This window comes from Linepithema humile, chromosome 4 (genome assembly GCF_040581485.1).
Source record: "Linepithema humile isolate Giens D197 chromosome 4, Lhum_UNIL_v1.0, whole genome shotgun sequence".
Taxonomy (NCBI): Eukaryota; Metazoa; Arthropoda; class Insecta; order Hymenoptera; family Formicidae; genus Linepithema; species Linepithema humile.
In genome coordinates, this window is record NC_090131.1 from 30,287,874 (window position 1) to 30,304,578 (window position 16,705).

The 16,705-nt window shown below is 40.9% G+C and overlaps 1 protein-coding gene across 1 annotated transcript in view; it reads right to left on the minus strand.

Moving 5' to 3' along the window:
- The window catches only part of Kdm3 (Lysine demethylase 3), a 252,626-nt gene that overhangs the window by 166,548 nt on the left and 69,373 nt on the right, over positions 1-16,705 (minus strand). Inside the window, 1 exon segment of the mRNA XM_067352917.1 lies at positions 8,219-8,318. Coding sequence (XP_067209018.1) covers positions 8,219-8,318 — 100 coding nt within the window.

The window sequence follows — 16,705 nt, forward strand, 5'->3', positions numbered from 1 at the left end:
AATATCGATGATGCAAGTGAGAAATTCCGATTCGAAAGAATTTTACAATAGAACACGGTAGAATAAACACAAGCTTAAAATACAGTCACGTTTATTATCATACAACCATTTGTTAAACCGAAAAAGTTTCGTAAATTTGCTCATTACATTTACTCGCGAAGAGTTTCCGCACTACGCCGACGATAAAGCCCGAGTCTGAAAGTTTCCCGCTGTGCTTGCGGTGGAAACGATGGAGCGGGATTGGACCGGAACTATGCAGCTCGATATTACGAGTGCGATATTACGAGTCGAATCCCTCGACTTACAACCTCGGGTTCCCGTGCAAAAGCCGGGTAAGGATAACGTCGATACTCGCGCTCGCGCCGTCAAACTCGTTTTACGAGCGGCGTTTCGCTTTACTGCCGCATAGAACGACGGGCCGCGGCGTTATCGTTCGCACACGTATACACGCGCGTATTTGCACGGCGATGCGTATTCACGTGCGTCGTTTTAAAGCGACTTTTAAGGAGCGTTTCCGCGTGGCGCCCGCCTAAAAGCATTTACGCTTCTTTCTCAGCGCCGGTTTTCGTACACGCAAAATATGGCTGTTTGTCGCAATGACGTATACTCCACCGCGGGGAATTCGTGATAATCCTTAGCCGGGCGCGTCGCGCAACAGTCAGCATTACAGCGCCCTGTTTTATTGCGCTTGTAAACTGTTAAAACTCTTATTCCCCAACTAAACGCGGAATTAACGTGTCACTTCCGTTAAGTGCCGAGAGCTGTATGGAAGAGAACAGAACGCGAAGACGCGCATACCGTTGCGTTTTATTATGATGGACATTCTGCGCAGAAATGGAGATACGCAGAGGCGGCGTATAAAGCATACATTGATTCGCATTAATCAAATTTGTCGAGATATCCGTGGAATAATATATTTTGCGTATAACCAGTGTCGATCTGGTCAATTTTCATTTTATTATATATTAACGGAACAGCCATGACATGCTATAATACATTTCGCTAAATATATTCGCGTTTACACAGTTCGCAGTTCTCTGATAAATTTTTTTCTAATAATAGTTTATAATGAAAAGTCAATATATCGTATTACATGTTGTAGGGTTTTCATTTCCAGCATTGAACAATCTGATTTTTTTCATCTCTTTAAAATTAACACCTCGCATACAATTTGCGAATTTTCATTTGCGCTTTAATTTAATCCTTCCATGTGTGCGTTCACTCATTAATTCCTATAATAAATATGATATTCTATAGAAATCCTCGATTGCATACGCAGTCGTGTGCAGCGACTGTGTGTGTGCGTGTGTGTGTGTGAATACGGTATTTTTTCGCACAGTCTCAGTGACATGTGCGTTGGCTAACAAACGCCGCGCACACGCGTGTCATTATGCCTCGCGTATGTCCCATCGGAGGATTGTACGGTATACGTTCGGCGCAACTCGCATAATGTTAAATGCATATATTACGGAACGCGACAGACCGCCCACGTGCTGCCCGACAATGCTTTAATTTGCCGTTCGCTCGCGGTACACGCCTGCACCCTCGCACGTGCGCACACCTACGGTCGGTTCTTTCCGCTCGAGCGCGAGTATAAGCGCGTATGCGTAAATGCACTTGGCTCGCCGGCGAAAAACCGGATTCCTCGCGTTATCGCGACTACGAATTCTCTCGGCAGAACTCATCCGGTTCATGTTCTATCGATTATAATTGTCAAGCTTTCTTTCCGAATGAAGAGGCTAGTGGCCAAAATATATAACGTATCGCGCCGTCGAAAATGAGATGCGCCGTGTTTCATTCCACGAATGCATCGGCGATGAGAAGTTAATCAGCCGCCTCCATCTCTCGGAATCATTTTAATTGTATCTCGATCTATCCGTCCGCCGGAAGTTTATTGCAAGACTTATGGGAGTATCCGCCTATTGCGCACGCCCGGGAACTCCAAAACGGCAGACGCGTTTACGGCGGCATGATTATCGGTATCAGGTGCATCGAGCATTACGTGCATCCACGTGTAATTAGCATAGAAACTAGCGTTTGCGGTCCGTTCGTGCGTAAAGCCGCGCCGACGAAGGAGAGAGACAGAATGCAAGAGAGTGATGCGACATTGGGAAACGATTTCGGTTACACCGACCCAGAGGAATTGACGACAGACAGCGTGGTGATGAATTACTCTCACAGGCACGTGGAATTGATTGCTTACAATGCCACTGTGTGCACGTGATGCGATTCCGCGAATTCGCCGATATGCCAAAACGATATATCGCCTAATCTCGAAAGCAATTCCTGCAATGCTGAAATATACAAAGCGTACATATTTCCAGCCTGTTCGTTTCGTCGGATAATACATTGCCCTCATAATCCCGCATACGTATGTAAAGATATATTTCTTCTAAACGTAACCGAAGCTAAAAGCTCGCTAGATTAATATTTTATTTCGCAATGTCCGTAAAATCTAATTTACGATTTGGCCAAATGTATGCAAGACATAACTATGTTTGGAATTTCAGCAGAGTCTCTATATTCCAGAGTCGTAAAGCTGCCTCGGGACAAGCACTCTTTAAAAGCGCACGCGAGACAATGGCTCTCGCGCTAAACTATCTCGCGACGTCGGATGCAAATGCTGAATATTTAAACGCACATTGTTCGCCGCTGCAACGGTGTTTCTAAATTCATTGCCCCCTCTTCGCGCTCCTCCTCGAAATGCCGGAGAGAGTTATCTCTGGCGATGTAACGCGAGCCAGTATGAGTCAAGTTCCGAGTTGATCGATCGAGACAGAACAAATATTGAGAGCGAAAAGGGCTGCGAGAGGAAGAGGAGGAGGAGGAGAAGGAAGGAAGAGGGAAATGAAGAAGAACACCGCAAAGGTACGGGGATGTAATTTCCTGAGAAGCGAAGCCAACGAGGTCTCGCGTAATTGGTTCGAGGGGTCGGTGTTTATATACATAGCCGTGAAGCCGCGTCTCTCGAAACGAGACGAGACGAGACGAAAAGCACGTTTCGTCAAATGCGTACGGAATTTCCATATAAATGCTGTGCGACGTAACGCTTTCACTGCTCTGCCTTACCTCGGAAACGATAACAATCCGATTCTCCCCCCCTTTCCCGTACCCTTCACCCTCACCCCCCCCCCTTCTTCACCATCCCTCTGCTAATGAATTATTCATATTCGCTTCGGATGCGTTGTTAAACTTGCGAGTTAACAATGTTCTCTGCAACATTTAACGACCCAATAATTTCGATATTACAAGTTGTCGTAACAACATTCGATATACGAGATATTAATTAAATTGTAATTGCACATATAAAATGCCTGAAATGTCGCGTTATCGTTATCTCTGTTTGACAAGTTTACCGTGCCGGAGCAAATGCAATGAAAACATTTTATTAATATACCGTTCGCAAAAGTAATACGCCACTACGGAAAACTGGCATAATGCATAAATTATCTCTAACAAACCTAAGCCTGGATTCATAAATATGACAATTATGTGAATAAATTATTATGCAATCATCATAACATTGGTTTTCAATTAATTGTATAATTTTAGAAATTATTTTTACATTAAAATTTGCTTGCTAAATTTATTTAAAAATAGTAATAAACAAAGTTATAATTAATCATGATAACAGTAATGTGAAATCTGATAAAATATACGCATGAAAAATTTATAAGTTCCCGATTGCGTGCGATTTTCTACATATAGACGTAGACAGAGCACTTGTCAAATATCCTTTTCCTCCTTTTCGTTTCCTCCTTTTTATTTTTCCAAGCGTAATTACCGTGAGACATCAGCACTCTTGGCGCTGCCGTACGGCAGCTCGGGGTTGTATTTTCAGCAATGTGTCACCCAACACGCGCTTACGCGAGCCGTTTATTTTTGCGACGTATATAGCCTTTGTAAAAATAAAAAAAAAAGGCCCTGACTGCGGTGGGATGTGTCGAGAAGGGCACAGGATGCAAGGAATTATACCGACGACCGCGAGAGTGCTACTTCAAAGAACTGCGGGAGACTCGTTATTTTATTACCAGAAGGTCCTACACATGCCTCCAGTTTGACACTCGCGGAAAGAAAGATCGGCTTTGAGTTTTTCTATTCGCAGGGCGGTTTCCGTTTAACAGCGTTCCTCGAACGCGATCGCGATAGATTAATATTCCAGTTTTTTCAGAATTACTTTTGTAATCCAGTACATAAAATAATTAAACATGTTGAGATTATTGTTACATTCCCATTATATTCCTATTCAATGGAAGAATAAATATGGCTCAACATCAAGAATCATACTTAAAAATGATGAGATATATAAAATTATATAGTTAAAGACAAGTAAAAAAATCGAAATAAGAAATTATACAGTTAAATATACAAATTTAGTCGACAAACTTGATTACGTGCGCAGTAAAATATAATTGTGATGTCAAATGTTTAGCTGATAAAAAGAGATAAAATCAGAGAGTATTGTAACATTTGAGTTCATTAGTGTTCAAGATTTTGCTGCAACCGCGTTTTTTATTCCAATAATTAAATAACTGAAAACTTACTGATCAAACCAACTTAAAATTTGTCGAAAAATTGACACGTGTAAGCTTTCTTGAAACAAGATAATAAAAAAAAAATAACCGTGACTCTAAAAATATTTATCGAAGCGATGGCAGATAATTTTATTTGGATTCACAAAGCGAAAAAAAAGCCGTCATATTATTCCGCAATCATAAAAAACCCACTGCGGTGATCGCGCAAAAAAACAGACGAAATTTTTGAATTATTCACGAACTGTCTCGAATAGAATATTTTCCCGGTGCTGCAAACTCTTCATTGACAATCTGTTATCCTTCAATTTCAACTAAAAATGTGGCGCTAACCAAAAACCCGATAGCAACGTTCCAGCGCAATCGTTTTCGCATAGATTCTCTGAACTGGAATTTAATTCGTCAACCCGTTAAATCAACTGGCGCCATAATTATGCGATTAGTTCGACGATGCACGCATCCATCATATTAGTATTCATCGTATCATGATATTATCATTTAAATTCAATAATATATCAATATTTTGCAATATCGGAGTTGCCGGTATAAAAGTTTTATAGTAATTAATTTACAAAATCAATGTATTAATATGTGTAGTAAAGATATTGCAAAATTACTAAATTTACTGATATTTTTTACGTATCGACATCAGTTTGGTATTAAAGACAAAACGCCGATATCAAAAATATTCAATATCAAGCGCAAATATTTCTTTAGTATCGTAATTTATTCAATAAAATAAAATAAAATCGAGATATTTCAAAGCTGTGATTTAATTTTCGATAGCATCTATACTATTCTTTGATACTTATCATCATTGAGAAATATGAAATCAAAGTATCACAAACAATTTAAGCAAAAACGTCGCGATTAAAGATGGAAACAAACTGTAACCGATCGAAGCAAGGTTTGTTGGAGGGTGCAAATCAGGAAGAATGAAACGAAGAAATAACCGCGCTGCTCATAATAAGAGCTCGAGTAACCCAGAAAAAGGAAGATAAATAGACAAAGGAATCGCGAACTGGAAAGATCTGAAGAGGAACCGAGAAACGAACCTCCTGAGAATTAGAGTGAATTCACCGCGGACAAAGACCCAGCAATTCTCGTTCTCCGATTTTACGTCTGTTTTACACGATATATTTGCAAAAATCTGTTATTAATTCTGCATAAATAAAGAAGATAAAATTTGATTTTTTACAGATAAAGAATCTTTCATTTAGCAAGCAGGTATTGATTTATAAATAGAAATTATCTAGATTTTCTTGCGACTTTGATTGCATCAGCCAATTGACCTTTCGGGCATATCAAGAACATGGCTGTCTATTATTTATTATAAATAGTAGAACATGTTTTAGTTTTATAGACGTTAAATGTTACCATGAAAGCATCTTCTATATTTTATGACACATAAAATTCCGTTGTGATTTATAGATCGCGTAAAAGGAACTTTAAATCCGGTGGGAGGTTAGCAGCCTCCTCCGTCCGGAATCACCGGACCCTTTCCTCCCTCCTGAGTCAGCCTTTTCTCCCTTTTCACTCTCCCGCGTCTCGCACTCCCGATCGACTTCTTTCTTCTCTTCCCTTTGCGTCCCGCGAATCGCTCGGCGGCACTGCGGTTCAGGCGGTGCCGGCAACGTGTCTTTTGTCCGCGGACCGGTTTCTACCGGTTCTTCGAACCATTTATTTCCCTCGTCCCGGCTATATACGACTATATACTCCTCGCCCCTCCTCCTCCGTTTCGCGTCCTCTCCGGTAACCCGTTCTCCCGATACCCTCCATCCTCGCACGCCGTTCTTTTTTCGCTCCGTCTCCACCTTGCCGTTCCCTGCCCACCCTCGATCGTGTTACGTCTTTTTTCGGTCGGTGTATCGTACGGCCGGCCGGCACTCGAAATAACCCTCCGATTCCCTGGCAGCTTCCCGAGTCCATGAATGAACGCGGCCGAATCGCTCGGAGACGAGGAGTGACCGAGCTCGTCCCGTCTGACCTTCGCACGGGTCGATTTGGCGCGCACCTATCGACGACGGCGACGACGGCGACGACGGCAGTGACGATGACCCCGTTTGACCTCGCTTCATCGACCAGACGAAGACCTGGACACTGGGTCGACGGAGCTATGCGGTAGCTCACGGCTACCTAGGCTCTTCCGCCTCAACATCGGTGCACGAGATGCGGAGAGGGAGTTATAGTTATTGCCCCGATAACTGGCGGTTTATCGACGATGTCATTTCGTACGTAGCGGGTGTCCCACGCGACACTTTACCAACTTTTCACTGCGCACTTTCGTAGATTAATGTTTTTTTCCGCGACATAATATATGAAAACACGTTTATCTCTAATATATTGTATATTCGAATGATATATAATGTATTAAGATCTATAAAAATTTTTTTTTAATTTTAGAGAGATTACTTATTGACTTTGTTTTTTAATATTCTAATTATAGATAGAGTTAAAAAATAGCAGTTTCAAGTATGAAACACCATTTTAAAAATCAGAATAGCATTAGCATTTGGCATAGCAATCGGTTTTTACGCGGTTTCTCCATCTTGATCTGCGATGTTTACGAGCACTTGCCGATGTACGACACGACGCGAGTGCGATATCACGGCGCTTTTATCGCGCTTTTATTATGATACCCGAAACGCCGGGAATCGCGTTGTTAAATAAGAACTTTCGTTCGTGCGCGCGAGGGCGAAATTGCTCGAACGATTGATCGGCGAAACGATCCTTTGACAAGCGCAAGCAAGAATGGCACGCCAAGTAATACTATAGTAGCAGGTATCGGAAACTGAGCGCCGGATAAGCTTTTACTATCCGATAACAATTAACGGCTGTCGGGCGCGAGACTGTGCCAGCCCTACCCGAGCCGGCCGACCGGCCGACCGACCGACCGACCGATCGCGTCGATTCGGAAAGATTTATCGAAGCACGGCGCCTATTTCTAATGCCGCCTCTCGATGAAAACGACGGAACTCCGACATTACGAACGCACGCGCCAAAACTTTGCTGCCTTCGGAACATGATTAAAACTGTATTCATCAGCACGAGTGCTACACCACTTCCGCCCCAGAGCGAAATTAGCGGGGCAGACATTCCACGAACCGACTAATGAATTTCGGGCAACCGAGCTTCTCTCGAGCGCTTCCACGAGCAAGCGAGCAAGCGAGCGACAGGGGGAGAGAGAGAGAGAGTTTCGCTCCATTTACGCTCCTATTAAATCTCAATTTCAAATGGCACGCCATTTGCTATCATGGTCTTTAGATATTCCACGAAAGGAAGTTCTTCACTCCTTATATCGACTATCATTCGCGAAAATTTAGAGAGACTTAAACTTTAGTTCTCAAATTTCATTTAAAAAATTGTTCGTTATTTCAAATATATCGCGGTATCCAGACAAGTGCACAATTCTTCAACACAGCTTTCTCACATAAGTAATTTCCGTATAAATAGTTTTCTCGGATAATTAATTCACGTTTGAATGTTTTATTCTTGACGAAAAATATTTTAATTTTGTTAGGGACATAATGGTCAATTATATTCACGAAACTTTTACATTGTGCAGACTATGAAGATCTGACAACCGAATATAATTCCGCGGTGAGATAATTAAGACGTGGATCGTGAGAAAAATCATGATCGCATATTTGAATATTTTGCGAAAAAAATTCAGGCATCACTCTTACCTTTTTCGAGTTGCTGAGATATCGGACTTTGTACCCTCGGAGTTGTCTGCAATTGTGCCGCGTTTCCCGGTCGTCTTCGTGGCCTTCTTCCAGGTCGAGGCTAAACAATAAGTAAAGACACTGATTAATTTTCCTTTGTCTTTTTCGAACAATAAGAGGGAACGCGAAAGTCGATATGTATACATAAAATTGAAACTTTGTGCAAATGCAATTAAAAATTTCTATTGTTTATTCAGACCTATTCAAAAATAATTTGATGCATTGGTGTTTGGTAACATGTTGCGAAGAAATAAATAAATCTCGAACAAAGTAGATTGAACTATCCAAATAAACGCGAATGTTAGCCGCTCATTCTCGGCAAAAGCTAATTGCAGATACAGATCGATCATTGAATCGCGTGCAACAAAAATGTTTCCACACATTTTCCTTTCGAAATCAGCTGACGTTTGGCGATTAAAATGAACGATCGGGCCGATTTATTGCAACTCGACCGATCATGCACACTACGAACACGCAAAATTCTAGCTTAAGTATAATCGTATGCCGCAACAAAATCGATTTTTGTACGATTGCGATACATCGAGTTTGACAAAACTCATCACAGTAATAAAAATACGCAGTAAATAAATTCGTAGGAAAATAATATATTTAAACACCGTTCCTATAAAAAATAAATAAAATAATAACGGGATAAAGATAACAAGTGCAATTGTTTTTTCTGTTCTCGCAAGATACTTGCGTTAAAAATATTTGTTCATTCAAAGTTATGTAAATATAATAACGATGGATTAAGAGTCGTGTTATTTGAGGCAGCGGAAACGCCATGGAACGCAAATCCATCTAAGACACCTCGAATGTACGACATGAATAGAAGTCTTCGTTACATCTTTCCGAACTGTCGACAGCATGTCTCTGACATGTATTTGCGCGAGTTACATCATGGCGAGATCGCGCAGCCAGCCGAGACTTTATTGAATCTGGATGGCCCCGGGATCTCTATCTGCTTCCCGCATCATCCTCGCTTTTGTCGTCTTCGTCTTCGGCTACGTCCTTGCTCGTACTATATACGTACATATACCCGCAGTCAGATAATCGTAACGTCAGTCTCGGCTCTTTGTTGTCGCTCGTAAAGCACTGACACACGAGAAACAGCGCGGAAGGAACGAGGGGGGAGGGGGGGGGCGTAGAAGAGGTTACCGTCTTTGTTTAACTGCCGCATTTATTACCACGGTGATAAACGGACGCAGACACGAATGCGCTTCGAGATAAACGCAAGTATTTCGCGTATACATGCATGCCAAAGACGATGACCTAAATTTTAACAGCGGATTCTACGGCAAATTCGGAATTACTTCTTAATCGTAATTTCGAAAAGAGAAGTCATCGATAATTATTATTCTAAATTTTAATAAACAAAGTGCTGTTATTTAATCTTAAGAATCCAACTCGAGCGAGGAAAAATATTTTAGTTTGTAACTTGTTTAGTATTGAAACTTATTGGTCTTTCTAAGCTAAGGAAAAGTTAAGCTTTTTAATAAAGTTATACAAGATCAAGTAAAAGAAATACTCTATATATCAGACTAGATAATATAACGCAATGTAATACCGCAGTGCATAAGCGAGGAAAAAAGGAAACAGCAGGAAAGGTACAGACTAAATTACAAGAATTCAGTGTGCCGAGGAATTCCAAGAATCTCTTAATAAAATTCTAAACTTCCACAAAAATGAAGTTAAAAGTCTTGAGTGCTTCGCCAAATTACTGAAATTTTTTACACCTTAAGTTTCTTCTAGAATATAACACCGCTTGACATATTGTAATTTTCCTTCGCATACCAACGCAATTATAAATGAGATTTTGCATGGTTCACGTGTTGTGACATGCGATAAAAATAAATAAGTACATAAAGGTGTAAAGAAATTTTCAGAAGACATATCTTTTGCCAGCACCGATAATTTCTTGCAACATTTTATTAAACGCATAGCTAATTTTATTTCATATTTACAGATTCAAAAAAGGCTTTAATCACAATCATTATCAATCATGTTAATGGTAGCAGGCAAAATAATAGGCAACAAATATCAATCGTTCAACGTTTGATTTTCGGTCTTTCAAAAAATCGCGATTAATGTAAAAAAAATCACGAAACCAGAACCGAGACGAAATTCTCGAACAATGTTACTGAAAAATATATTCGGCATACCTCGCGATGCACAAAGCATTGTTTGTTGGCTCTCCCTTCGCATTTTCGTAGCAGAAAAGGGAGCGGGAATCTGCGAGATGCGCACGCGTCCGGGCGGAAGAATCCACCCTGCTCTCTCTCTCGTACTCCCGTGTGTGTTTTATTGCAAATTGAGGTTAAAGTCTCTGGCACGGAGCCAGGCATTTCACGTAGGCCGTTGCATTCCGGCGGATACACACATGTTCATTTATGTATCTCGCGTGCATGCGCGAAAGCACCTTGATCGCGCGTACATGCGAAAAGAAAAGTTCTTATATCCTGCGAGCTCTAATATATGCAAACTCGTGTGTGCGTGTACGACATGTGTGCCTGGGCGGAGAAAGTAATTGTAAGCGATCAAAATAAAAAATTTTTTGAAAAATAAATTTGATGAAATAATGTAACTGAGCATGAAATAAATAGTGAATTTTAAAATCAAGATTCAATTATCACGATATATAAGTAATGTTGTACATTAGAATGTTACAGCGAACAATGGTCTTTCTCGAAAAATTTGTAACAGCTTTTTCTAACAAGAAGCATCATAAGCATATTCGAGAAAATAAAATTATTGAAAACTTGATAAAATTCACAAAAAATGAATAAAAGAAACGTCCCTACAATTTGCGTCAATCAACTGTTTGCTATTTCTTTCCGCAACGCAAATGGCAAGTAAAGTGTAATCATGCTTTGAATAAAAATTCGATATAAATATCAAATAAGTGCATCTGCGAGGCGAAAAATAATCCAGCGTTCTTGGTCGTCAGTCGGTTTTATTTTTATATACTCGCGCAAGAAGATATAAATATAAAAAAACTCGCTTGTGCAATGTAGCTGGCAACAACGGATGATATTCCGTAATGTCATTAACGTACCGTCGAGATAATGGCATCTTCGCTGCCGGCGGATATAAGTGGACGCATTACGTGCGGACATCATCTTTTTCCGGCATATGCTAATCTAATTAATGGTTACGCGAAAACTTGCATGATGTGCGCGCGATATATGCGCGTGCACATATGCGAATATGCGTGCAAATGCAAGCAATGGCGTATTTATTAGTGCTCAGGATCGTTGTAGCTGCGGGGCTTTTAAAATCCCAGTTTTCGCCAATTTTATTTTATATATTTAATTAAATTTAAAAAATAGAGAGGACTATACACATGTTATATGAGATTATTCAATGCTAACTAGCAAAATGGGTCAAGCTTTTTAGATCCTTTCAAACCATATTTTTATTTTCAGAAGCAAAGCTGAGCAATTTTAAAAAATTTGGACATTTTATAACGTGTTATCTTAATTGTACATGGTAATTAAAATTTAACGTTTTAATAAATATGTTTGCTTTATTCTCTCAATAGATGTGTATTTCAAATCTTTGAAAAAAAAACCTTTTATTTTGTGAATAATAAAAATATCAATTTAACATAACAATAAAAAACTCGATTTTTAAATTTCTATATAAATTAAAATACTAGGCGTTTCAAAATATAGCTATTAATCGAAAAAGCACATGTCTGAAAGCACAGATGACGAGATCTCCTCTTATATAAAAAGTACGCAAAATATGAATAAAACTGGATTATCTCGACGCTCAATTTCAATAACAAAGTAGTTAAAAAGTAAATTTTGTTTCAGCTAACAATAAGTAAAATTACATAAAAACTAGAACATCGCGATACGTAAATCGCGTAAGGCATAATAATTGAGATTATGCGATCGGCTGATCTAGAAAGACCGAGTTGCGTAAAAACATATAGTAATAGATCAATTTTATACGATTCTAAATAAAATTTCTAATAAAATAATACATAAAAGTCATAAAACTTTAATTTTTATTTTTATTTTCCGTTTTGCGTGAATTTATATAAAATGCTCTCTCTCTTTCTCTCTCTCTCTCTCTCTCTCTCTCTCGCTTGATCGCTAGGAAGTAGTTAGTTCTCTTACATCCGCTATAATTATCTTGAAAAGTTTTCTCGCAAATTTTTCTCTTTAATCTGTTCCATCTCGTCCCATCCCAATCGTCCATACGTTCTCGACATCGTTCTACCAGCTTATTAATCCACATCCTTCGCTGTTCTTATTTTTCAACGTAATAATGTGGTATACCGCGTGTTTCACGAACCGCCAGGATGCATCGTTATTTTTTATAACCAAGTATTGTAGTAAGTCTGCCGGGCCAGGCAGGAAACAGCGGCGTTACGCCAATGCCACGCATGTGCGCGTACTATATAAACACATATAATACACGTAATCGCGTGTCTCGACACTCACACGTATAATGTATTATACGTATCGCGTTACACTCCGCGTGTACACACACTTACTCGTGGGCGAATCTACTGGGCGTCGCGATAAAAGTCAGTCGACCAGAAAGACCAACCGGCTTGCTTGTTTACCAATTTTTACCGTCTCTCTTCGCCGCTATCGAGACCAAACGGTTCAGAAATACCGGTCGTTCTCGTCTATCTACAAAACAATCCACCTTTTCGAGTTGATACGAGGATTGTCTATTTTTTGGAGATCGATTGTTAATCATTCATAGATCGAATTAAAACTAGAAGTGAGAGTATAAAGAATAAAAATAGTAACTCTTTAAGTGTAAATGACTTCCATTGATTTTTTTCGTTCAATACAGAAATTGATGCCATTATCTTTTCATCGCCTATAGAACTCATAAATGTCGTATTAAATTTCGAAGTATCGATAACAAAGTTTTTGCTACATAGCCTCCGGTTATCGATAACGCTAAAAAACCATTTCAAAGGATTACTGCGTATATCGGGTGTCGCGAATGTCATTCGCATCGTGTAACGTCCGCGAGAGAAAAAAAAATTTAGCTTCGAGAATGCGAGAGAGGGTTCTCTCACACGATGTCCTCGAAGCCCCATTATGCGATCGCGAGTAAATTCACGTAACTCTCGCCGCCGTCGCTGTCGCCGTCGCCGTTGTTGTCGTTTATGCGTTGCACCCTTGTTAAGCGACAAAAGCCGCCCGCCCGCTAGCGACAGATACGTTGTGGACGTGCCGCGCGTTTTATCTATGCACACCGCCCGACTCGCATGCAAGTCAAGTACCCAGAGGGATATTGACAGACAACAGGCTCCGCTTGACTTTCTCGCCTCGTCTTGCCTTGTCGTGGCTGCACGCGCAATTCACATCCACGTCGCTATTTCTCTTCTATGAGAAAACGCGGAGCTCGTTACTAAAGCGCGAGAATTTATTATCGTCCGTATATAGCCAGAGTTGCCTCGTTAATGCAGAGTTTTAATCACCTCTCGCTGAATCGCGCGGATGCAAAGATTATGGCAGTAAGGGGGGCTTATTAAAATTTCAGGTGATCAATTTTAAAAGGCTTCAGGAGGGTAGAGACACCAATGGGTGTTCTGATTCAACATCCCACGCGAATAATGCTTCCGTGAATTAAAGCCGACTTGCTACGTATTATTTTATGGTTAATAAAAATTTCCAAACTTCCGGGGCGGTGTTTTTTTCAACTTTTTCAAATTTAACACTGCGGAATTTTGTAGGATTTATTTGGTCCGTAACCAATCGAGAAACAATAACTTTGATTACAAAGGAAAAAAAAAAATAAAGAAAACAGTAAAAATTTAGGACACGAGAGAAACTTTAAATAACTTGCACTCTTGAAAAAAATATACGCAATATCGAGTAAGCGATCATTGTAATGAAAATTATATTTCAGAGAAATTATCGGAAATTAAAGAACTTTTTCAGTAAATTCGATCTGGCAGGTCGCCTCTTGACGCGATTTTCACGCTCGTGAATAATTTCCGGTGCGACTGGCTGGAAATGTTGCTGCCTGAAGAGCACGAGGAGGCTGCGAGGAGCAAAGCGGCCAATTAAATATGAGCGAGGGTTGCTATTCGGGTCCGCAATGCTCACACCAACGGTCGAGATTCATCGAAACTCCACGTTCGAGGGATAATCGCGTGCGGTGACCCGAAATAAACGCGGATCTCTGAATCATTTAGAACTCCACCGTGCCGCCTGTAATATTAAATCGGTCGCGCCGCGTTGTCGCTAATTCCGTGGTTGCAGGGAGAAAGGCGAAGAATATACGCGGTTGCATCCCGCGCGAAATGAGATTCGCGTCTCGAAATGCGCTTCGCGAGATCCATTCATAATTTCTGCACGCCATACGCGCAGACGAGACAAGCGAGCAAATGTGTCTCGTTAAAAGCAACATTAGCATGCGCGCCGAGGAATTGAAGGGTCCCCTTGATCTTTTAAATGCCTGCCAATAAAAATGTTATTTTAATAGCGATGCGCGACTTTTCTTTCGAGACATGGAGCTTAATACGTTTAACAATGTTACGATGGTGAAGAAAAATTAATAGCAAAAGTATTTAAGAGCAAAGCGGCAAACAAATGCAGAGCATCTTAACGTTGCCAATTTTTTTTTTTTATTTTAAGGAGATAAAGACAAACCGTCAGCCATCAGCCGCGCGCGTCAGCCGTATATAAATATATAAAACACTGCTTTAATTGTTTTCTAATGAATTTTTCCGCATCCATTGTTTATTGCACGCACTCTGTATTAGCATAAACTGCAGTACAAGATTAACTTTTGAGTTAGACAAAAAAAAAAAAAACCCTTTCGTCAATCCACGCGGACGGCAGCATCCGCCGACTCTCGCATCACTCGTCGCAGTTTCACTCTCCTTCTCTATCCTTCTCTCACTTCCACGCGTCGCAAAGTTCCGCCGGGAATAAATCCAGCCCAGCCCGTGTATGTGCACGCATTCATGCATAGTGCATGTGCGTGCCTCTCGTCCGCTCGCGAAGTCGCGCCGGCAGCAGACGCGTCTCTATGTGCGCGCGGCCTTACACACATGTGCACACGTGCAGAGAACACAGAGACGCGCGCATATAAATCTACATACGCGTAGCCGGCGCATACCTGCCGGTATATAAGCGTGTCTCTGCGCCGTGTACATAACCGTGTTTCCACGTACATAAGCGCGTGTTTCTGTGTGTAAGCGCGGCCTGTGTACAACGCTGGCGGAGCGGCAGATATTCGCCGATCGATCGTACCGGGTTATCTGACTGCCAACGAGAATTCATTTTCCCTACCACTTCTCTCTTTCTCCCTTCCGGCCCTCCCTCGCCCTACTACCTACCCCTAGCCACCCCCGTTGCCCGCTGCTCTTCCCTTTCCCTCAGGCTCGCACTATCGTTATCCGTTTTCCCTTTCCCTCCCGTCCATCGCAACTCCCTTTTTCCCCTCTTTCTCTCTTTTGCCATCTCCCACCCCCGCGCGCGTCATAATAGATCTTCGCCCGCGCACTCTTCCTCTCTGCGCCTCCACCCCTCTTTATTGTACATCCTTTGTTTTCTTTCTCTCTCTCTCTCTTTCTGCTCCCTTCGCCATTGTCTGTGACAATTCTCTCGTGTGCTCGTTAATCACATTACGCGTGTATACACGCGCGCGCACCAAATAGAAAAGACGGCGACGGCGAGAGGAAAAAAGACGAAAAACAATAATCGAAGAGCCAGGCGGGACGGAGCAGGTGCGAGCGTGTGATTCGTGAACATTCGCTCCTTTTTCGTTTTTTCCCTCGCACCGTGACAACTATTGTTATCCGTTATCGCCGAAACGGCTTTCTACAGTAAATAGCGGCGACTTCGTGGTCAAACTATTCGCGGAATGTCCGCATGGAGCTATTTCCGAAATAATTTCAGCAACGCTCGTAAGGCGTTTCACCGTTTAATGCCGGAATATTTCGACTAGAAGTCTTCACAAGTTATGTCGATCGATGCCGTGAAAATAGAAAATAGAAATATTCAACGCTTCATATTTGCAATAGAAATTTTTAAATATGCGAAAAAATACAATGAGGTATATGATTTATATAAAAAAATCTATATCAAAATGTTCTACATGTTGAGCATTTTAGACATTCTCCGTAGATTAATAACATAAATAATCGACCATCTTTTTAAATTATTTATTGGAAAGAAATGTCTAACCGAAACGTCTTCGAAAGAAAATAATCGAAGAAATACAATCAATGCCCAACTATTTACATTTTCGCACCTTCGCACACTGCGATAATCACAACATCGCCGACCTCGCTATCATTATACTGTACACGTAAATAAAGCTGATGTTGAATAGAGCGATGCTTGTCTCAAATCCTGGAATTTGCACGTATTGAGATGAATGCACGCAATTTCTAAGAAGCCGCAAAATTACGTTTAAATGGAAATACATAATTATAAAAAGAAAAAGTGCTCGCTGATA